The sequence below is a fragment of the Tachyglossus aculeatus genome, chromosome 27, assembly GCF_015852505.1.
Source record: "Tachyglossus aculeatus isolate mTacAcu1 chromosome 27, mTacAcu1.pri, whole genome shotgun sequence".
In the NCBI taxonomy this organism is placed as follows: domain Eukaryota; kingdom Metazoa; phylum Chordata; class Mammalia; order Monotremata; family Tachyglossidae; genus Tachyglossus; species Tachyglossus aculeatus.
In genome coordinates, this window is record NC_052092.1 from 1117959 (window position 1) to 1141293 (window position 23335).

At 47.1% G+C, this 23335-nt stretch overlaps 1 protein-coding gene across 1 annotated transcript in view; it reads left to right on the plus strand.

Annotated features, from left to right (window-relative positions):
- The window catches only part of UAP1L1 (UDP-N-acetylglucosamine pyrophosphorylase 1 like 1), a 37382-nt gene extending 14047 nt beyond the window's left edge, over positions 1-23335 (plus strand). The window contains exons 3-9 of the mRNA XM_038768021.1: positions 2512-2687; positions 5266-5438; positions 9500-9693; positions 12632-12772; positions 16931-17119; positions 19003-19069; positions 21622-23335. Of these exons, the coding sequence (XP_038623949.1) occupies positions 2512-2687; positions 5266-5438; positions 9500-9693; positions 12632-12772; positions 16931-17119; positions 19003-19069; positions 21622-21708 (1027 nt within the window). The 3' untranslated portion in view covers positions 21709-23335. The remainder of the gene's footprint in view (positions 1-2511; positions 2688-5265; positions 5439-9499; positions 9694-12631; positions 12773-16930; positions 17120-19002; positions 19070-21621) is intronic.

Consider the following 23335-nt stretch of genomic DNA (forward strand, 5'->3'; position numbering starts at 1 on the left):
AAGAATAATAGTAATAATGATGGTATTTGTTAAGCGCTTACTATGTGTCAAGCGCTGTTCTAAGCGCTGGGGTAGATACAAGGTAATCAGGGTGTCCCATGTGGGGCTCACAGTCTTAATCCCCATTTTCCAGATGAGGTCACTGAGGCCCAGAGAAGTGAAGTGACTTTCCCAAAGTCACACAGCTGATAAAAGGCAGAGGCGGGATTAGAACCAACGACCCCTGTGCTGGGGTAGATAGAAGGTAATCAGGTTGTCCCACGTGGGGCTCACAGACTTAATCCCCATTTTCCAGATGAGGGCACTGAGGCCCTGAGAATAAAAATAATAATAGTAATAATGACGGTATTTGTTAAGCGCTTACTATGTGCCAAGCACTGTTTGAAGATAGAAGATAATCTAGATAGAAGATAATCAGGGTGTCCCACGTGGGGCTCACAGACTTAATCCCCGTTTTCCAGATGAGGGCACTGAGGCCCTGAGAATAAAAATAATAATAGTAATAATGACGGTATTTGTTAAGCGCTTACTATGTGCCAAGCACTGTTCGAAGATAGAAGATAATCTAGATAGAAGACAATCAGGTTGTCCCACATGGGGCTCACAGACTTAATCCCCGTTTTCCAGATGAGGGCACTGAGGCCCTGAGAATAAAAATAATAATAGTAATAATGACGGTATTTGTTAAGCGCTTACTATGTGCCAAGCACTGTTCGAAGATAGAAGATTAGATAGAAGATAATCAGGTTGTCCCACGTGGGGCTCACAGACTTAATCCCCGTTTTCCAGATGAGGGCACTGAGGCCCTGAGAATAAAAATAATAATACTAATAATGATGGTATTTGTTAAGCGCTTACTATGTGCCAAGCACTGTTCGAAGATAGAAGGTAATCTAGATAGAAGATAATCAGGTTGTCCCATGTGGGGCTCACAGACTTAACCCCCATTTTCCAGATGAGGGCACTGAGGCCCTGAGAATAAAAATAATAATAGTAATAATGACGGTATTTGTTAAGCGCTTACTATGTGCCAAGCACTGTTCGAAGATAGAAGATTAGATAGAAGATAATCAGGTTGTCCCACGTGGGGCTCACAGACTTAATCCCCGTTTTCCAGATGAGGGCACTGAGGCCCTGAGAATAAAAATAATAATAGTAATAATGACGGTATTTGTTAAGCGCTTACTATGTACCAAGCACTGTTCGAAGATAGAAGATTAGATAGAAGATAATCAGGTTGTCCCACTTGGGGCGCACAGATTTAACCCCCATTTTCCAGATGAGGGCACTGAGGCCCTGAGAATAAAAATAATAATAGTAATAATGACGGTATTTGTTAAGCGCTTACTATGTGCCAAGCAGTGTTCAAAGATAGAAGATTATCTAGATAGAAGATAATCAGGTTGTCCCATGTGGGGGTCACAGACTTAATCCCCGTTTTCCAGATGAGGGCACTGAGGCCCTGAGAATAAAAATAATAATAGTAATAATGACGGTATTTGTTAAGCGCTTACTATGTGCCAAGCACTGTTCGAAGATAGAAGATAATCAGGTTGTCCCACGTGGGGCTCACAGACTTAATCCCCATTTTCCAGATGAGGGCACTGAGGCCCTGAGAATAAAAATAATAATAGTAATAATGACGGTATTTGTTAAGCGCTTACTATGTGCCAAGCACTGTTCGAAGATAGAAGATAATCTAGATAGAAGATAATCAGGTTGCCCCACGTGGGGCTCACAGACTTAATCCCCGTTTTCCAGATGGGGGCACTGAGGCCCTGAGAATAAAAATAATAATAGTAATGATGACGGTATTTGTTAAGCGCTTACTATGTGCCAAGCACTGTTCGAAGATAGAAGATTAGATAGAAGATAATCAGGGCGCACTTGGGGCGCACAGATTTAACCCCCATTTTCCAGATGAGGGCACTGAGGCCCTGAGAATAAAAATAATAATAGGAATAATGATGGTATTTGTTAAGCGCTATGTGCCAAGCACTGTTTGAAGATAGAAGATAATCAGGTTGTCCCACGTGGGGCTCACAGACTTAATCCCCATTTTCCAGATGAGGGCACTGAGGCCCTGAGAATAAAAATAATAATAGTAATAATGATGGTATTTGTTAAGCACTTACTATGTGCCAAGCACTGTTCTAAGATAGAAGATAGAAGATAATCAGGTTGTCCCACGTGGGGCTCACAGACTTAACCCCCATTTTCCAGATGAGGTCACTGAGGCCCAGAGAATTAAGCGGCTTGCCCAGAGTCACCCTGCAGACAAGTAGTGGAGCAGAACTGAGAACCCGGGTTCCCTCCCTCCCAGGCCCAATCAGTCAATCGTATTTATTGAGCGCTTACTGCGTGCAGAGCGCTGTGCTAAGCGCTTGGGAAGCCCAAGTCGGCAACATCTGGAGCCCCAGCTCTTTCGGGAGGCCGCGCTGCTTTGGAGGGGGGCGGAGGGGGCGGTGGCCGCCCCTCGCCTCACGGCCCCGAGGGGTTTTGCCCCCCCAGGTACATCATGACGAGCGAGTTCACCCTGGGGCCCACGGCCCGGTTCTTCGAGGAGCACGGCTACTTCGGCCTGGACCCGTCCGACGTGGTGATGTTTGAGCAGAGGATGCTGCCCGCCGTCACCTTCGACGGCAAGGCCATCCTGGAGCGGAAGGACAAAATAGCCATGGCCCCAGGTATTCCGCCCGCGGACCACGATGGGGGGGGGAAAAAAACGGAGGCTGCGGCCTTCCTGCACCGCCCGCGGAGGGTCTTAGCCTGTGAGCCCACTGTTGGGTAGGGACTGCCTCTGTATGTTGCCAATTTGGACTTCCCAAGCGCTTAGTACAGTGCTCTGCACACAGTAAGCGCTCAATAAATACGATTGATGATGATGATGATGATGATGGGGGGGAGAAAAAGGAGGCTGCGGGGCCGGGAGGCCCGGCGGTCTGCGCCCTGGTGGGAGGGGAGCTCAATCTGATACCCTGGAAAGTGCCTAGGGAAGAAGAAGGGGAACCCCGGGCTATCGAGGCCCTCAGTTCCCTCCTCTGTGAAACGGGGATGAAGACTGTGAGCCCCCCCGAGGGACAACCTGATCACCTTGCAACCTCCCCAGCGCTTAGAACAGTGCTTTGCACATAGTAAGCGCTTAATAAATGCCAGTATTATTATTATTGTTATTATTTCGGGGTGGCCCCAGGCCTTGGAAGCCAGTTCAGGGCCCAGCCTTGCCCCTGGAGACTCCGAGGAGAAACCAATCAATCATCATCATCATCATCAATCGTATTTATTGAGCGCTTACTATGTGCAGAGCACTGTACTAAGCGCTTGGGAAGTACAAATTGGCAACATATAGAGACAGTCCTTACCCAACAGTGGGCTCACAGTCTAAAAGCATCAATCAATCGTATTTATTACTCTATTTTATTAATGATGTGCTTATAGCTCTAATTCTGTTCATTCTGATGGGATTGACACCTGTTGGTTTGTTTTGTTATCATCTCCCCCTTCTAGACCGTGAGCCCAATGTTGGGTAGGGACCGTCTCTATATAATAATAATAATAATAATAATAATGGCATTTGTTAAGCGCTTACTATGGACAAAGCACTGTTCTAAGCGCTGGGGGGGGGATACAGTGTGATCAAGTTGCCCCACGTGGGGCTCACAGTCTTCATCCCCATTTTTACAGATGAGGTCACTGAGGCTTAGAGAAGTTAAGTGACTTGCCCAAGGTCACACAGCAGACTTGTGGCTGAGCTGGGATTCGAACCCATGACCTCTGACTCCAAAGCCCAGGCTCTTTCCACTGAGCCACGCTGCTTCTCTATATGTTGCTGACTTGTACTTCCCAAGCGCTTAGTATAGTGCTCTGCACACAGTAAGCGCCCAGTAAATACGATTGAATTGTGGTGTTGTAGAGAAGCAGGGTGGCTCAGTGGGAAGAGTTCGGCATTTATTAAGCGCTTACGATGTGCAAGGCACTGTTCTAACTAGACTGTGAGCCCACTGTTGGGTAGGGACCGTCTCTATATGTTGCCAACTTGGATTTCCCAAGCGCTTAGTATAGTGCTCTGCACACAGTAAGCGCTCAATAAATATGATTGAATGAATGAATGAATTCAGTTGCCTTTCCAGACTGAGCCCCCTTTTTCCTCTGCTCCTCCTCCCCTCCCCATATGTTGCCGACTTGTACTTCCCAAGCGCTTAGTACAGCACTCTGCACACAGTAAGCGCTCAATAAATACAATTGAATGAATGAATGAATGGGCCTCTGTTCCCTCCTCTGGGAAAGGGGGATTGAACCTGTGAGCCCCACGTGAGCTCATGGTGGGCAGGGACTGTGTCTGCTGTTATATTGTCCTCTCCCAAGCGCTTAGTACAGTGCTTTGCACGCAGTAAGCGCTCAATAAATACAATTGAAGGAAGACAAGGGGCGAAGCCAGGATTAGAACCCAGTTCCTTCCCAGTTGATTGGGCAGGGATTGTGTCCAACCTAATTATCTTGATCTAGCCCGGCGTTTGACACAGAGTAGTAATAATAATAATAATAATGGCATTTATTAAGCCCTTCTATGTGCAAAGCACTGTTCTAAGCGCTGGGGAGGTTCCAAGGTGATCAGGTTGTCCCACGGGGGGCTCACAGTCTTAATCCCCATTTTACAGATGAGGTAACTGAGGCCCAGAGAAGTTAAGTGACTTGCCCAAAGTCACACAGCTGACAGGTGGCGGAGCCGGGATTTGAACCCATGACCTCTGACTCCAAAGCCCGGGCTCTTTCCACTGAGCTACACGGCTTCTCTGTAACCACTAAGTAACCACTCAACAATAACTGTACTTCTTAAGCAGCGTGGCACAGTGGATAGAGCATGGATGTGGGACTCAAAAGGTTATGGGTTCAAATCCCGGCTCTACCACTTTTCATTCATTCATTCCATCGTATTTATTGAGGGCTTACTGTGTGCAGAGCACTGTACTAAGCGCTTGGGAAGTACAAGTTGGCAACATATAGAGACGGTCCCGACCCAACAGTGGGCTCACAGTCTCACTTGTCTGCTGCGCGGCCTTGAGCAAGTCACTTCACTTCTCCGTGCCTCAGTTTCCTCATCTGGAAAATGCAGATTAGGCCTGCGGGACGGGGACCGTGTCCAGCCCGATTTGCTTGCATCCACCCCGGCGCTTAGCACAGCGCCTGGCACGTAGTACGCGCTTTAACAAATACCGCAATGATTACTGACAGTAAAGGGCAGGGGCTGCTTCTCTCGTGTCGTAGATGGCAACGGAGGTTTATATCGGGCCCTTGAGGACAACAGAATTCTGGAGGATATGGAGCAGCGGGGCATCCAGTACGTTCACGTTTACTGTGTGGACAACATCCTCGTCAAAATGGCCGACCCCGTCTTCATCGGCTTCTGCGTGCTGAGGGGGGCGGACTGCGGAGCCAAAGTGAGTGCCACCCCGCCGGCCTTCCTCTAATCAATCAATCAATCGTATTTATTGAGCGCTTACTGTGTGCAGAGCACTGTTCTAAGCGCTTGGGAAGTACAAGTCGGCTCATTTCCCCTACCCGCCCTCCCCTCTACGTCAACCCCGCGCTTGGCGTAGCGGTTAGCACCGGGGCCTGGGACTCGGGAGATCGTGGGTTCGAATCCCGGCCCCGCCGCTTGTCTGCCGGGCGACCTTAGGCAAGTCACTTCACGTCTCTGGGCCTCATCTGGAAAAGGGGGGTTCATTCATCCGTCCATCCATTCATTCAGTCAGTCGTATTTATTGAGCGCTTACTGTGTGCAGAGCACTGGGCTAAGCGCTTGGGAAGTCCAAGTTGGCAACATCTAGAGACGGTCCCTACCCAGCAGCGGGCTCACAGGCTAGAAGGGGGAGATAGACAACAAAACATATAAACCAAATAAAATAAATAGAATAAATATGTACAAGTAAAATAAATAGAGTAATAAATATGTACAAATGTATATACATATATGTATACACACACACATACACATATATATATGTGTATGTACATATATACAGGGACTGAACAAAAAACAAAAACAAAACATATTAACAAATTAATATTGTTAATATTATAACAATAATATTTAGACAACAAAACAAAACATATTAACCAAATAAAATAAATAGAATAAATATGTTCAAGTAAAATAAATAAATAAATAGAGTAATAAATATGTACAAACGTATATACATACACACACACACACACACACATACATGGATTGAAACCGTGAGCCCCACGTGAGCTCGTGGTGGGCGGGGACTGTGTCTGCTGTTATATTGTCCTCTCCCAAGCGCTTAGTACATTCATTCATCCATTCATTCGGTCGTATTTATTGAGCGCTTACTGTGTGCAGAGCACTGGACTAAGCGCTTGGGAAGTCCAAGTTGGCAACATATAGAGACGGTCCCTACCCAACAGCGGGCTCACATTCTAGACGGGGGAGACAGACAACAAAACAAAACATATTAACCAAATAAAATAAATAGAATAAATTTTGTACAAGTAAAATAGTCATAAACACGTACAAACGTATATACATATACATTCATTCAATCGTATTGAGCGCTTACTATGTGCAGAGCACTGTACTAAGCACCTGGGAAGTACAAGTTGGGAACATATAGAGACAGTCCCTACCCAACAGTGGGCTCACAGTCTAGAAGGGGGAGACAGAGAACAAAAGGGCTCACAGTCAAGGAGACAGACAACAAAACAATAAATACCATCAAAATAAATAGAATTACAGCTATATATACATCATTAAACAGTGACAGTCCCTGCCCACAACGAGCTACAGTCAAAGAGACAGGCAACAGAACAATAAATACCGTTAAAATAGATAAATAGAATTATAGATATATACACATCATTAAACAGTGACAATCCCTGTCCACAACGAGCTCCCAGTCAAGAAGGAGACAGACAACAAAACAATAAATACCATCAAAATAGATAAATAGAATTACAGCTATATATACATCATTAAACAGTGACAATCCCTGCCCACAACGAGCTACAGTCAGAGACAGACAACAAAACAATAAATACCATCAAAATAGATAAATATTATGGATATATACACATCATTAAACAATGACAATCCCTGCCCACAACGAGCTAACAGTCAAGACAGACAACAGAACAATAAATGCCATTAAAATAGATAAATAGAATTATAGATATATACGCATCATTAAACAGTGCCAATCCCTGCCCACAACAAGCTCACAGTAAGGAGACAGACAACAAAACAATAAATACCATCAAAATAGATAAACAGAATTACAGCTATATATACATCATTAAACAGTGACAATCCCTGCCCACAACGAGCTACAGTCAGAGACAGACAACAAAACAATAAATACCGTCAAAATAGATAAATATTATAGATATATACACATCATTAAACAGTGACAATCCCTGCCCACAACGAGCTACCAGTCAAGACAGACAACAGAACAATAAATGCCATTAAAATAGATAAATAGAATTATAGATATATACGCATCATTAAACAGTGCCAATCCCTGCCCACAGCAAGCTCACAGTAAGGAGACAGACAACAAAACAATAAATACCATCAAAATAGATAAATAGAATTATAGATATATACACATTAAACAGTGACAATCCCTGCCCACAACGAGCTGCAGAGACAGACAACAGAACAATAAATACCATCAAAATAGATAAATAGAATTATAGATATATACACATCATTAAACAGTGACAATCCCTGCCCACAGCGAGCTCACAGTCAAGAAGGAGACAGACAACAAAACAATAAATACCATCAAAATAGATAAATAGAATTACAGCTATATATACATCATTAAACAGTGACAATCCCTGCCCACAACGAGCTCACAGTCGAGACAGACAACAAAACAATAAATACCGTCAAAATAGATAAATAGAATTATAGATATATACACATCATTAAACAGTGACAATCCCTGCCCACAACGAGCTAAGTCGAGACAGACAACAAAACAATAAATACTGTCAAAATAGATAAATAGAATTATAGATATATACACGTTAAACAGTGACAATCCCTGCCCACAACGAGCTCACAGTCAAGAAGGAGACAGACAACAAAACAATAAATACCATCAGAATAGATAAATAGAATTACAGCTATATATACGTCATTAAACAGTGACAATCCCTGCCCACAACAAGCTCACAGTCGAGACAGACAACAAAACAATAAATACCGTCAAAATAGATAAATAGAATTATAGATATATACACATCATTAAACAGTGACAATCCCTGCCCACAACGAGCTAACAGTTGAGACAGACAACAAAACAATAAATACCGTCAAAATAGATAAATAGAATTATAGATATATACACGTTAAACAGTGACAATCCCTGCCCACAACGAGCTCACAGTCAAGGAGACAGAAAACAAAACAATAAATACCGTCAAAATAGATAAATAGAATTACAGATCTATACGCTCAATGGAAAGAGCACGGGCTTGGGAGTCGGAGGTCATGGGTTCTAATCCCTGCTCCCGCACATGTCTGCTGTGTGACCTTGGGTAAGTCACTTTCATTCATTCATTCAATCGTATTGAGCACTTACTGTGTGCAGAGCACTGTACTAAGCGCTTGGGAAGTACAAGTTGGCAACATATAGAGACCCAACAGCGGGCTCACAGTCTAGAAGGGGGAGAACAGTCTAGAAGGGGCTCGCTTCTCTGAGCCACAGTGAGCTCATCTGTAAAATGGGGATTAAGACTGTGAGCCCCAATCAATCAATCAATCGTATTTATTGAGCGCTTATTGTGTGCAGAGCACTGTACTAAGCGCTTGGGAAGTACAAGTTGGCAACATATAGAGACAGTCCCTACCCAACAGTGGGCTCACACATGTGGGACAACCTGATCACCTTGTATCTCCCCCAGCGTTTAGAACAGTGCTTTGCACATTGTAAGCGCTTAACAATCAATCAATCGTATTTATTTATTTATCAATCAATCGTATTTATTGAGCGCTTACTATGTGCAGAGCACTGTACTAAGCGCTTGGGAAGTACAAATTGGCAACACATAGAGACAGTCCCTACCCAACAGTGGGCTCACACACGTGGGACAACCTGATCGCCTTGTATCTCCCCCAGCGTTTAGAACAGTGCTTTGCACATAGTAAGCGCTTAACAAATGCCATGATCATTATTAATAAACAGTGACAGTCCCTGCCCACAGCGAGCTCCCAGTCCAGAGAGGGGGAGGCGGACAGCAGTACAAATAAATAAAATATAGATCCCGGTTCCCGGAGGAGGCCCGGAGAAGTGACATCAGCCCAAATAAATAAAATATAGATCCCGGTTTCCGGAGGAGGCCCGGAGAAGTGACTTCAGCAGACCCGTGGCGGAGCCGGGATTCGAACCCAGGCCCCCCGGTTCCCGGGCTCTTCCCGCCCGCCGCTTCCGTGACTGAGCGGCCTTTCCCGGTTTTCCCTCGGCTGCAGGTGGTGGAGAAGGCGTATCCCGCGGAGCCCGTGGGGGTGGTTTGCCAGGTGGACGGGGTCTTCCAGGTGGTGGAGTACAGCGAAATCGGGCCCGAGACCGTCCAGGCGCGCAACCCCGACGGAAGCCTGGTCTATAGCGCCGGCAACATCTGCAACCATTTCTTCACCCGCAGCTTTCTGGAGACCGTTACTCGGTAAGCGCCTCCGGCCGGACCCCGGAGAGCCCTTCGTTCATCCCATTCAATCAATCAATCAGTCAATCAATCATATTTAGTGAGCACTTACTGTGTGCGGAGCACTGGACGAAGCGCTTGGGAAGTCCAAGTTGGCAACATCTAGAGGCGGTCCCTACGCAACAGCGGGCTCACAGTCTAGAAGGAGGAAGACAGAGAATAAAACCAAACATATTAAAATAAATAGGATATCAATCAATCAATCAATCGTATTTATTGAGCGCTTACTGTGTGCAGAGCACTGGACTAAGCACTCGGGAAGTCCAAGTTGGCAATATAGAGAGACAGTCCCTACCCAACAGTGGGCTCACAGTCTAAAAGGGGGAGACAGAGAACAAAACCAAACATATTAACAAAATAAAATAAATAGGATATCAATCAATCAATCAATCAATCGTACTTATTGAGCGCTTACTGTGTGCAGAGCACTGGACGAAGCGCTTGGGAAGTCCAAGTTGGCAACACAGAGAGACAGTCCCTACCCAACAGTGGGCTCACAGTCTAAAAGGGGGAGACAGAGAACAAAACCAAACGTATTACCAAAGTAAAATTAATAGGATATCAATCAATCAATCAGTCGTATTTATTGAGCGCTTACTGTGTGCAGAGCACTGGACTAAGCGCTTGGGAAGTCCAAGTTGGCAACATAGAGAGACAGTCCCTACCCAACAGTGGGCTCACAGTCTAAAAGGGGGAGACAGAGAACAAAACCAAACATACTAACAAAATAAAATAAATAGGATATCAATCAATCAATCAATCGTATTTATTGAGCGCTTACTGTGTGCAGAGCACTGGACTAAGCGCTTGGGAAGTCCAAGTTGGCAACATATAGAGACAGTCCCTACCCAACAGTGGGCTCACAGTCTAAAAGGGGGAGACAGAGAACAAAACCAAACATATTAACAAAATAAAATAAATAGGATATCAATTAATCAATCAATCAATCGTATTTATTGAGCGCTTACTGTGTGCAGAGCACTGAACGAAGTGCTTGGGAAGTCCAAGTTGGCAACATATAGAGACAGTCCCTACCCAACAGTGGGCTCACAGTGTCGCCACATAGTAAGCGCTTAACAAATTCCCCAGTGATTATCATGATGATAATGATGATGATCGTTATCGTTGGAGCCGAAGCAACGTGGCTCAGTGGAAAGAGCCCAGGCTTGGGAGTCAGAGGTCATGGGTTCAAATCCCGGCTCCGCCAGCTGTCAGCTCTGTGACTTTGGGTAAGTCACTTCACTTCTCTGGGCCTCAGTGACCTCATCTGTAAAATGGGGATGGAGATTGTGAGCCCCACATGGGACAGCCTGATCTCCTTGTATCCTCCCCAGCGCTTAGAACAGTGCTTTGCACATAGTAAGCACTTAACAAATACCAAAATTATTATTGGAGAAGCAGCATGGCTAGTGAATAGAGCACCAGCCTGGGAGTCGGAAAGTACAAAGTCGGAAAGTCGGAAGGCGCTTGGGAAAGTACAACACAACAATAAACACTGACAATCCCTGCCCACAACGAGCTCACGGTCTAGAGAGCGGGGAGACAGACATCAATACAAATAAATAAAATAAAGACCCGCCTGAGGCTCACAGTCTTAATCCCCATTTTCCAGGTGAGGTAACCGAGGCCCAGAGAAGTGAATGAAATGAATGAATCGTATTTATTGAGTTATAATAATAATAATTGGCATTTGTTAAGCACTTACTATGTGCAAAGCACTGTTCTAAGCGCTGGGGAGGATACAGGGTGATCAGGTTGTCCCATGTGGGGCTCACAGTCTTAATCCCCATTTTACAGATGAGAGAACTGAGACCCAGAGAAGTTAAGTGACTTGCCCAAGATCACACAGCAGACATGTGGTGGAGTCGGGATTCGAACCCGTGACCTCTGACTCCAAAGCCTGGGCTCTTTCCACTGAGCCATGCTGCTTCTCTAATAATTATAATTATAATTCATTCATTCAGTTGTATTTACTGAGCGCTTACTGTGGGCACTGTACTAAGGTCACCTGCTGGGTGACCTTGGGCAAGTCGCTTCGGTGCCTCAGTTTCCTCATCTGTAAAATGGGGATTAAATCCTACTCCCTACCGAGAAGCAGCATGTACAAAGCGCTTGGGAGAGGACAATGTACCACCAAATGGACGCACTCCCTGCCCACAACGAGCTTGCAGTCTGTAAGATGACTGAGGGCAGGGATAGGGTCTGTTCATTCATTCATCAATCAATCAATCAATCGTATTTATTGAGCGCTTACTGTGTGCAGAGCACTGTACTAAGCGCTTGGGAAGTCCAAGTTGGCAACATATAGAGACGGTCCCTACCCAACAGTGGGCTCTCAGTCTAGAAGGGGGAGACAGAGAACGAAACCAAACAGACTAACAAACTAAAATAAATAGAATAGATATGTACAATCAATCAATCAATCAATCGTATTTATTGAGCGCTTACTGCGTGCAGAGCACTGTACTAAGTGCTTGGGAAGTACAAGTCGGCAACATATAGAGACGGTCCCTACCCAACAGCGGGCTCACAGTCTGTTGCCAGCCCCGCACTCTTTCAAACTGAGTCTAGAGGAGGAGACATTGACATGCATAAATATATGTATATATGTTTGTACATATTTATTACTCTATTTATTTATTTTACTTGTACAGATCTAGTCTATTTTATTTTGTTAGTATGTTTGGTTTTGTCCTCCGTCTCCCCCTTTTAGACTGTGAGCCCACTGTTGGGTAGGGACTGTCTCTATATGTTGCCAATTTGTACTTCCCAAGCGCTTAGTACGGTGCTCTGCACACAGTAAGCGCTCAATAAATATGATTGATTGATTGATTGATTAAATAAAGAAATGAGTAAATCAATAAAATAAATCAGTCGGCTTCCCTCCCCTCTCCCGCAGGGAATTTGAGTCCTTGCTGCAGCCGCACGTAGCCGTTAAGAAGGTCCCGTACGTGGATGAGGAGGGCAACCTGGTGACGCCAGACAAGCCCAACGGGATAAAGATGGAGAAATTTGTGTTCGACGTGTTCCAGTTCGCCAAGTTAGTGGCAGCGGTGACTCCCTCGCTCTCCCTTTTCCGTGTCCCTTTCCCTCCCCTGGGAGGGCGGGAGGGGGAAGGCGAGCCGTGGCCTTCCCAGACTGAGCCCCTTCCTTCCTCTCCCCCTCATCCCCCTCTCCATCCTCCCCATCTTACCTCCTTCCCTGAGCCCCTTCCTTCCTCTCCCCCTCGTCTCCCTCTCCATCCTCCCCATCTTACCTCCTTCCCTTCCCCACAGCACCTGGATATATGGATATATGTTTGTACAGATTTATTACTCTATTTATTTTGCTTGTACATATCTATTCTATTTATTTTATTTTGTTAGTATGTTTGGTTTTGTTCTCCGTCTCCCCCTTTTAGACTGTGAGCCCACTGTTGGGTAGGGACTGTCTCTAGATGTTGACAACTTGTACTTCCCAAGCGCTTAGTACAGTGCTCTGCACATGGTAAGCGCTCAATAAATACGATTGATGATGATGATGATGGTGGAAAGGGGGCTCAGCCCTGGAATCTTTGCCCCCAATGGGGTAAGGGAGCACAAAAAAAATAATAATAATAATAATGGTATTTATTAAGCGCTCACTATGTGCCAAGCACCGTTCTAAGCTCTGTGCCTTGGTTCCCTCATCTGTAAAATGGGGATGAAGACAGTGAGCCCCACGTGGGACAGCCTGATGACCTTGCATCTACCCCGGCGCTTAGGACAGTGCCTGGCCCGTAGTATGCGCTTTTCAAATACCATACAAAAAGGACAGAGGACCCAGGTTCTAATCCCGGCTCGGCCGCTTGCCTGCTGGGTGACCTTGGGCAAGCCGCTTCGCTTCTGTGCCTCAGTTCCCTCCTCTGTAAAATGGGGATTAAATCCCACTCCCTACTGAGAAGCAGCGTGGCTTAGTGGAGACAGCCTGGGCTTTGGAGTCCGAGGTCATGGGTTCAAATCCCGGCTCCGCCAATTGTCAGCTGTGTGACTTTGGGCAAGTCACTTCACTTCTCTGAGCCTCAGTGACCTCATCTGTAAAATGAGGATGAAGACTGTGAGCCCCCCGAGGGACAACCTGATCACCTTGCAACCTCCCCAGCGCTTAGAACAGTGCTTTGCACATAGTAAGCGCCTAATAAAGGCCATCATTATTATTATTACTTCCCTGTGCCTCAGTTCCCTCCTCTGTAGAATGAGGATGAAGACTGTGAGCCCCACGTGGGACAACCTGATTACCCCAGCGCTTAGAACAGTGCTTGGCACATAGTAAGCATTTTTAGACTGTGAGCCCACTGGTGGGTAGGGACTGTCTCTATATGTTGCCAATTTGTACTTCCCAGGCGCTTAGTACAGTGCTCTGCACACAGTAAGCGCTCAATAAATACGATCGATGATGATTTAACAAATTCCATAATCGTTAATTGTTATTATTACCACGTAAGACAGGGACTGAGTTCAACCCGAGTGGCTTTTATCTTCCTCAGCGCTCAGTATAGGGCTGTGTACATCACACAACGGGGATTAGAACCCAGGTCCTCTGACTCCCAGGCCGGACTGCAGAGGTTTTCCAGAGTCTGGGGGGTGAAAAAAATGGCTCGAACAATATCTTATGGAGTTATAAATAGGTTTCAAATAGAATATTTTATTTGTACATATCTATTCTATTTATTTTGTTAGTATGTTTGGTTTTGTTCTCTGTCTCCCCCTTTTAGACTGTGAGCCCACTGTTGGGTAGGGACTGTCTCTAGATGTTGCCAATTTGTACTTCCCAAGCGCTTAGTACAGTGCTCTGCACACAGTAAGCGCTCAATAAATACGATTGATGATGATGATGATGAAGAAAACACAGGTGTTCTTTACGCTCCTTCCCACCCCCATTCTGCATCTGGGCACTGAGGCCGATCACGGTTTCAAGACAGTCTTCAGAAATAGCTACTTTGGTCCTTTGACCTTTGTTGGGTTTTGGGGGGTATTTTTTTACGGCATTTATTAAGTGCTTACCGTGTGTCAAGCGCTGTTGTAAGCGCTGCGATAAATAGAAGTTAAATCAGGTTGGACACAGTCCCTGCCCCACATGAGGTTCGCAGTTTAAGTAAAAGTGCTCAATAAATACAACTGAGTGAATGAATGACATACCAAAATTATTATTATTTTGCAGCTGAGGGAACTGAGACTCCAAAGTGAAGTGGCTTGCCCAAGGTCCCATGGCGGAGTCACGATTAATAATAATAATAATGATGGCATTTACTAAGCGCTTACTATGTGCAAAAGCACTGTTCGAAGCGCTTGGGAGGTTGCAAGGTGATCAGGTTGTCCCACGTGGGGCTCCCAGTCTTCATCCCCATTTTGCAGATGAGGAAACTGAGGCACCGCGAAGCAAAGTGACTTGCCCAAGGCCACACAGCAGGGAGGTGGCGGAGCCGGGATCAGAACCCAGGTCCTTTGCTGGCAAGGAACGTGTCTACCGACTCTGTTGTACCATCCTCTCCTAAACGCTTAGTACAGTGTTCTGCACGTAGTAAGTGCTCAATAAATACCGTTGATGATGATGAGGTTCAGTTGAGAAGCGGCTTGGCCTTGTGGGAAGAGCCCGGACTTGGGAGTCGGAGGTCATGGGTTCAAATCCCGTCTCCTCCGCTTGTCAGCTGTGTGACTTTGGGCGAGTCACTTCACTTCTCTGGGCCTCAGTTACCTCATCTGTAAAATGGGGATTAAGAGTGTGAGCCCCTAATGGGACAACCCTATCACCTTGTAACCTCCCCAGCGCTTAGAACAGTGCTTTGCACATAGTAAGCGCTTAGTAAATGCCATCATCATTATTATTATTATTATTAATCGCGACTCCGCCATGTCTGCTCTGGTACCATGGGCAAGCCACTTCACTTCTGAGTCTCAGTTCCCTCAACGGCAAAATAATAATAATTTTAATAATAATAATAATAATCATGGCATTTGTTAAGTGCTTACTACGTGCAAAGCACTGTTCTAAGCGCTGGGGGGGATACAGTGTGATCAAGTTGTCCACGTAGGGCTCACAGTCTTAATCCCCATTTTTACAGATGGGGTAACTGAGGCTCAGAGAAGTTAAGTACCTCGTTCTCGCCCGTCCCGCCATCGACCCCCGGCCCACGTCCTCCCCCGGGCCTGGAATGCTCCCAGTCCCTCTGCCCATTTGCCAAGCTCGCTCTCTTCCTCCCTTCAAGGCCCTACTGAGAGCTCACCTCCTCCAGGAGGCCTTCCCACACTGAGCCCCTTCCTTCCTCTCCCCCTCGTCCCCTTCTCCATCCCCCCATCTCACCTCCTTCCCTTCCCCACAGCACCTGTATATATGGATATATGTTTGTACATATTTATTACTCTTTATTTATTTATTTTACTTGTACATATCTATCTATTTATTTTATTTTGTTAGTATGTTTGGTTTTGTTCTCTGTCTCCCCCTTTTAGACTGTGAGCCCACTGTTGGGTAGGGACTGTCTCTATATGTTGCCAATTTGGACTTCCCAAGCGCTTAGTCCAGTGCTCTGCACATAGTAAGCGCTCAATAAATACGATTGATGATGACGATTGATGATTTATTTTACTTGTACATATCTATTCTATTTATTTTATTTTGTTAGTATGTTTGGTTTTGTTCTCTGTCTCCCCCTTTGAGACTGTGAGCCCACTGTTGGGTAGGGACTGTCTCTATGTGTTGCCAATTTGGACTTCCCAAGCGCTTAGTCCAGTGCTCTGCACATAGTAAGCGCTCAATAAATACGATTGATGATGACGATTGATGATTTCTTTTACTTGTACATATCTATTCTATTTATTTTGTTAGTATGTTTGGTTTTGTTCTCTGTCTCCCCCTTTGAGACTGTGAGCCCACTGTTGGGTAGGGACTGTCTCTATATGTTGCCAATTTGGACTTCCCAAGCGCTTAGTCCAGTGCTCTGCACATAGTAAGTGCTCAATAAATATGATTGATGATGATGATGATGATGATGCTAAGCGCTTGGGAGAGGACAGCCCTATAAACAGACGCATTCCCTGCCCACAAGATTGGAGGACGAGCTGTGGGCTTCGTAGGCCCGATTTAAGGGGAAGCCACTCCGCCAACGGAGCCCAAGCGTCTCGGGACCCTGAGGGCAGACCCCGAAGGAGCCGCCTCACCTCTCCGTTCCTTCTCCCCTCAGGAACTTCGTGGCCTTCGAGGTCCTCCGGGAAGAGGAGTTCTCGCCCTTAAAAAACGCCGACACGGCCGACAAAGACAGCCCGACCACCGCCCGCCGGGCCCTGCTCTGGCAGCACTACCGCTGGGCCCTGGAAGCCGGAGGCCGCTTCCCTCGGGGGAGCCCTTCCGGGGTCTCACCGGACCAGGACCCGTGAGTTAATAATGATGGCATCTGTTAAGCGCTTACTATGTGCAAAGCACTGTCCTAAGCGCCGGGGGGGATACGAGGTGATCAGGTTGTCCCACGGGGGGCTCACAGTCTTCATTCCCATTTTACAGACGAGGTCACTGAGGCTCGGAGAAGTGAAGCGACTCGCCCAGAGTCACACAGCTGATAAGTGGCTGTGAGCCCACTGTTGGGTAGGGACTGTCTCTCTATGTTGCCAATTTGTACTTCCCAAGCGCTTAGTACAGTGCTCTGCACATGGTAAGCGCTCACTAAATACGATTGATGATGATGAAGTGGCGGAGCCGGGATTAGAACCCGTGGCCTCCGACTCCCAAGCCCGGGCTCTTTCCGCTGAGGCACGCTGCTTGTCCTCTCTTGCATTCATTCAGTCGTATTTAGTGAGCGCTTCCTGGGTGCAGAGCACACTTGGGCAGTCCAAGTTGGGAACATCTAGAGACGGTCCCTACCCAACAACGGGTTCACAGTCTAGAAGGCGGGGGGGACAGACAACAAAACATGAGGACGGGTGGCAAGTCGTCAGAACAGATAGAATTAAAGCTAAATCAATCAGTCGTATTTATTGAGCGCTTACTGTGTGCAGAGCACTGTCCTAAGCACTTGGGAAGTCCAAGTTGGCAACATCTAGAGACGGTCCCTACCCAACAGCGGGCTCACAGTCTAGAAGGGGGGTGGCCAGACAACAAAACATGAGGACGGGTGGCAAGTCGTCAGAACAGATAGAATTAAAGCTAAATCAATCAATCGTATTTATTGAGCGCTTACTGTGTGCAGAGCACTGTACTAAGCGCTTGGGAAGTACAAGTTGGCAACATCTAGAGGCGGTCCCTACCCAACAACAGGCTCACAGTCTAGAAGAGGGGGGGGGGACAAACAACAAAACATGAGGACGGGTGGCAAGTCGTCAGAACAGATAGAATTAAAGCTAAATCAATCAATCGTATTTATTGAGCGCTTATTGTGTGCAGAGCACTGTACTAAGCGCTTGGGAAGTACAAGTTGGCAACATATAGAGACAGTCCCTACCCAACAGTGGGCTCACGGTCTAAAAACGCACATCGTTAACAAAATAAATAGAATGGCAAATAGGTACAAGTAAAATAGAGTAATAAATCTGTGCAAACATATATACAGGGGCTGTGGGGAGGGGAAGAAGGTAGGGTTGGGGGGGAAGGGGAGGGGGAGAGGAAAAAGGGGGCTTATTTCTCTCCCAGCTCTCTTGTCTCTCTCGCCCCCGACCCCTGGCCCGCGTCCTGCCTCAGGCCTCCCCCATCTCCTTCCCTCCTCCTTTCCCTTCTCCTTCCCTTCTCCTTTCCTCCTCCTTTCCCATCTCTTTCCCATCTCCTTTAGACTGTGAGCCCACTGTTGGGTAGGGACCGTCTCTAGATGTTGCCAACTTGGACTTCCCAAGCGCTTAGTCCAGTGCTCTGCACACAGCGCTCAATAAATACGATTGATTGATTGGAACGCCCTTCCCGCCTCAAATCCCCCAGACAATTACACTCCCCCACCTTGTTGAAGGCCCATCTCCTCCAGGAGGCCTTCCCTGACTAAGCCCCCCTTTCCTCCTCTCCCACTCCCTTCTGCGTCGCCCTGACTCGCTACCTTTATTCATCCCCCGTCCCAGCCCCACACCGCTTAACGTCCCTTTCTGTCATTTATTTCTTTCTATCAATGCCTGTCTCCCCCGCCCCTAAACTGTAGGCTCGTGGGCGGGGAATGTGTCAGTACTGTCCTCTCCCAAGTGCTTAGTCCAGTGCTCCGCACACAGTAAGCGCTCAATAAATACGACCGAATGAATGAGAAACCAATGCTCTGTGACGCTACTAATTTATCTTCTCGCTTAGGATCCCGGGAGCCCAAGAACCACCCGCTATCTGTGAGATTTCGCCGCTGGTGTCTTATTTTGGAGAGGTGAGGGCTGCGGATCATTCTTTGGCCCGGCAGGCCGGCGGAGGTCGGGATCAGCGGCTGGTGACCCGGGGCGGGTGGGGGGTCTGGGGGCTTCACCTGCCAGAAACCCGCAGAACTGGTCTGATTTTTAGCCGAAAAACCAGAGTTAATCTGGGGCCCAGGCCATTTGATCAATCAATCGTATTTATTGAGCGCTTACTGTGTGCAGAGCACGCTTGGGAAGTCCAAGTTGGCAACATATAGAGACGGTCCCTACCCAACAGCAGGCTCACAGTCTAGGAGATAACTAGATCCGATAACTCGCCGGAAAGGCGGCTGATTCTCTGGAGTTCGGAGACCAGGAAACCAATTTGATCATTATTCTCGTCTTTATTTTTTTTTTCTGGCATGTGTTATGTGCCAGGAACTGTACCGAGCCCTAAGGTAGATACAAACTAATCAGGTCGGACACAGTCCGTGTCCCACGTGGGGCTCGTGGTCTTAATTCCCGTTTTACAGATGAGGGAGCTGAGGCACGGAGAACAGTAGTAATAATAAATAAGGGGTGGCGTTTGTTAGGCGCCGACTACGTGCTGAGCCCCGTTCTAAGCGCTGGGGTAGATACGAGGTAATCAGGTTGTCCCACGTGGGGATCCCAGTCTTCATCCCTATTTTCCAGATGACGGCACTGAGGCACAGAGAAGTGAAGTGACTTGCCCAGAGTCACACAGCTGATCAGTGGCGGAGGCGGGATTAGAACCCACAACCTCTGACTCCCAAGCCCGGGCACTTGCCACTAAGCCACGCTGCTTCTCAGGGGTCTTTTGCCCCCTTTGCTTATTCTTCCACCCTCACGCCCGCTTTCTCTTCTCCCCTCATGTCCTTCTTCTCTCCTCCCCATCCACTCCTCCCTTTCCCATCAACCAACACAATTACGTACCCCAGCGCTCAGTACAGTGCCTGGCACGTAGTAAGCCCTTAACAAACACCACAGCTATTAATTCATCAATCAGAGAAGCCGCATGGCCCAGCGGAAAGAACACAGGTCTGGGGGTCAGAGGCCCCGAGTTCTAATCCCGGCTCCACCACCTGTCCGCCGTGTGACTTCGGGTAAGTCACGTCACTTCTCTGTGCCACAGTTGCCTCATCTGAAAAATTGGGATTAAAACTGTGAGCCGTTCGTGGGGCGTGGACCGTGTCCAACCTGATCTTCTCAATCAATCAATCATATTTATTGAGCGCTTACTGTGTGCAGAGCACTGTAATAATAATAATAATAATAATGGTATTTATTAAGCGCTTACTATGTGCAAAGCACTGTTCTAAGCGCTGGGGGGATACAAGGTAATCAGGTTGTCCCACAGGGGGTCACAGTCTTACTCCCCATTTTACAGATGAGGGAACTGAGGCACAGAGAAGTTAAGTGACTTGCCCAAAGTCACACAGCTGACAATTGGCAGAGCCGGGATTCGAACCCCTGACCTCTGACTCCAAAGCCCGGGCTCTTTCCACTGAGCCACGCTGCTTCCCTCGCTTGGGAAGTACAAGTTGGCAACATATGGAGATGGTCCCAACAGTGGGCTCACAGTCTAGAAGTCACTTTCTCGTATCTACCCCACTACTTAGTACTGTGCCTGGCACATGGTAAGCGCTTAACAAATCGAATTCAAAACATAATCAGTGGTGTTTATTGAGTGCTCACTGTGTGCAGAACACTGGACACCCCCCGTCTCCTCTTCGTCCCTCCTCATTCTCCCCCTCCATCTTCTGAGCATTTCTCTGACTCAAAATTGGGCAAGGGAAGTGAGAGGTGAAACTAAACACTATAGATAGCCGAGCCCCCGCTTCGGGATGGCCCAAACACATTTTCAGTGGCCACACCTGCCTTTTCTAACGTCGCCTCCTCCTCCCCCAAAACCAATCTGAACTCCTTCGCTGGAAGAACACGGTCGGTGGTATTTATTGAGCCCTTGCTAGGGACAGAGCACCGTACTAAGCGCTTGGGAGAGTCCAGTACAACAACAGTTGGTAGACACAAATCCTGTCCGTTCACCCTCACTTCCCCACAGATAAAAGCTCAAAATTTGGCCTCGACAAGTCTTCTGGGGTCACCTCTCCTCCGAGAGGTCCTTTTCCTTGGCCGTTCTTCCTCACCTACGCCTTTGGGCATTTGATATTCAGCCCGCCCCCAGTCCCACAGCACTTAGGTACGTGTCTTTGAATGAAATATTACAAATTATTTCTAACAACGTCTATCATAATTCTATTATTCTATTATTTCTAGTAACGTGTCTACCAACTGTCGCATCGGACCCTCCCGAGCTCTTAACCCAGTGCTCTGCACGCAGTAAGCGCTCAATAAAAACCACCGATCGACTCCGGGGCTGTTTCTTGGTGAGAAACAGAGAGGGCGGCCCCGGATTGAGACCGCTTCCCAGAGCCATTCCCCGCCGAAAGCCAAGAAAGGCGCAAGTTATTTCCACCCCCTCTCCTACCCCGGACCCGAGAGCCGTTTGGAGACAGATCTTGGAAAAGCACTTGGGAAGCTGTCAAGTTTTTCCGTTGTTTTTCAGGGCTTGGCGACGTACCTGAAGGATAAAGAGCTCCAGTCGCCGTTCATACTCGACGAGCACGAGGCGAAGGTATTAGCCGCGGCTTGAAGGATTCGAAAGCCTCCTCCTGGAATTTGGTCGCTCATGCGCTTATGATTTGGCTAGAAAGAACTCAGCCGCGGGGCCTAATTCCAGAAGAGATCGTGTCTTTTGGATAAATCTGATCTCATGGGATGTTTTTGCAAAGGAAAGTCGACTCTGGGATGAAATTCCCGAGTTCCCCCGATAGTTACGGATCTTTTAGTGATTGGACCTCGGATTAATCTCATTAATTGGATTATCTGGGTGTTTCCGTTTTCCGTGCTGGCTCTGTCCTTTACCTCAGCCGATCAAGGAAGGTCATCAGCTTCTCCTCAGTGAGCTGCTAGGTGTAGAAACATAGCATCCGTTCCTTGACCTTCTAAGCAGTTCTTTTTTGAGGGACCTATTTTTAAGGAATGTGGGAAAGGGGAGTTTGGGTTTGGATTTTTTGTGGGGGGTAAAGGATTTCAAAGAGGGAAGAGAAATACCAATCCCATCTCTCTTTCGTGAACCCGTGATGGGGTTCTGGTAGTTTGGCAGCTCCTCATTTGCTCCCAAGCATCTCATCCAGTGTCCCCAGGGACCTCACCTGCTCCCAATCTTCTGTCCCCAGAAGATTTTGAAGATGATGTTAGTGGGTCCCGATCTCCCCTTGAAAGGCCAACAGATCCCCAACTTGCATTAATGTTAGGGAGTAGTTCTACCACCTCTGTTGTACGGTACTCTCCCAAGCGCTTAGTACAGTGTCCTGCACACAGTATGCGCTCCATAAAGACCCCTATTCATCGGTCAGTGGAGGCTTTTCACGCCCCTGGCCGTGGCCTCAGAGAAATCCCATTTTCACTCTCGGGAAAGATCCGGGGAACCGTTCCTTTGGCCAGCCGGACCAGAAGAAGGAAGTAGCCGTGCAAGATAAAGAGAATGAGAAAGGGCTATTTTTCTCCCCATTTTAGAGTCCTTTGTTCTCCACCCTGAAGCAGAGACCTCGGTGGACGGGGACGGTTTTAATCTCATACGGCCTATCTGTAGTTGAGTTGGCGGTCAAGAAATGAGACCGGTCCACTTAGAAGGGCAGGGACATTTGTACAGCCAGTATTGCCCTGTTGATGATGTGAATCTCTGACCTCTGGTCTCCATTCCGTAAAATGAAGGTTCCATGTACTTAGCCGTGAGCCCTATGTGGGACAGGGACTGAAACTAACCCGATTATCTCGTAGCTCTTCCGGCACTCAGTACCGTGCTTGGAGTATATCGGCGCTTACTGGCTATTGTTTTGTTTTGTTTTGCTGTCTATCTCCCCCTTCTAGATTGTGAGCCCGCTGTGGGGCAGGGATTGTCTCTGTCTGTTGCCGATTTGTACTTGCAAGCGCTTACTACAGTGCTCTGCACACAGTAAGCGCTCAGTAAATACGACTGAATGAGTGAACGAACGTATATCACAAAGATACCTGCCAAAGTGCCTCTGTTTACGTTTTTCTGTAATGTAGCCAGATGAACTCTTCTGTGCCTTGTCTTCCTCATCGGCAAAATGGGAATTAAAATCCTACTCCTTCCATAGACTGTGAGCCCCACGCGGGACCTGATGATTTTGTACTTAGGACAACGCTTAGCGTCGAATCAGCGCTTAACCAATACCACGATGATTCAAGCCAAA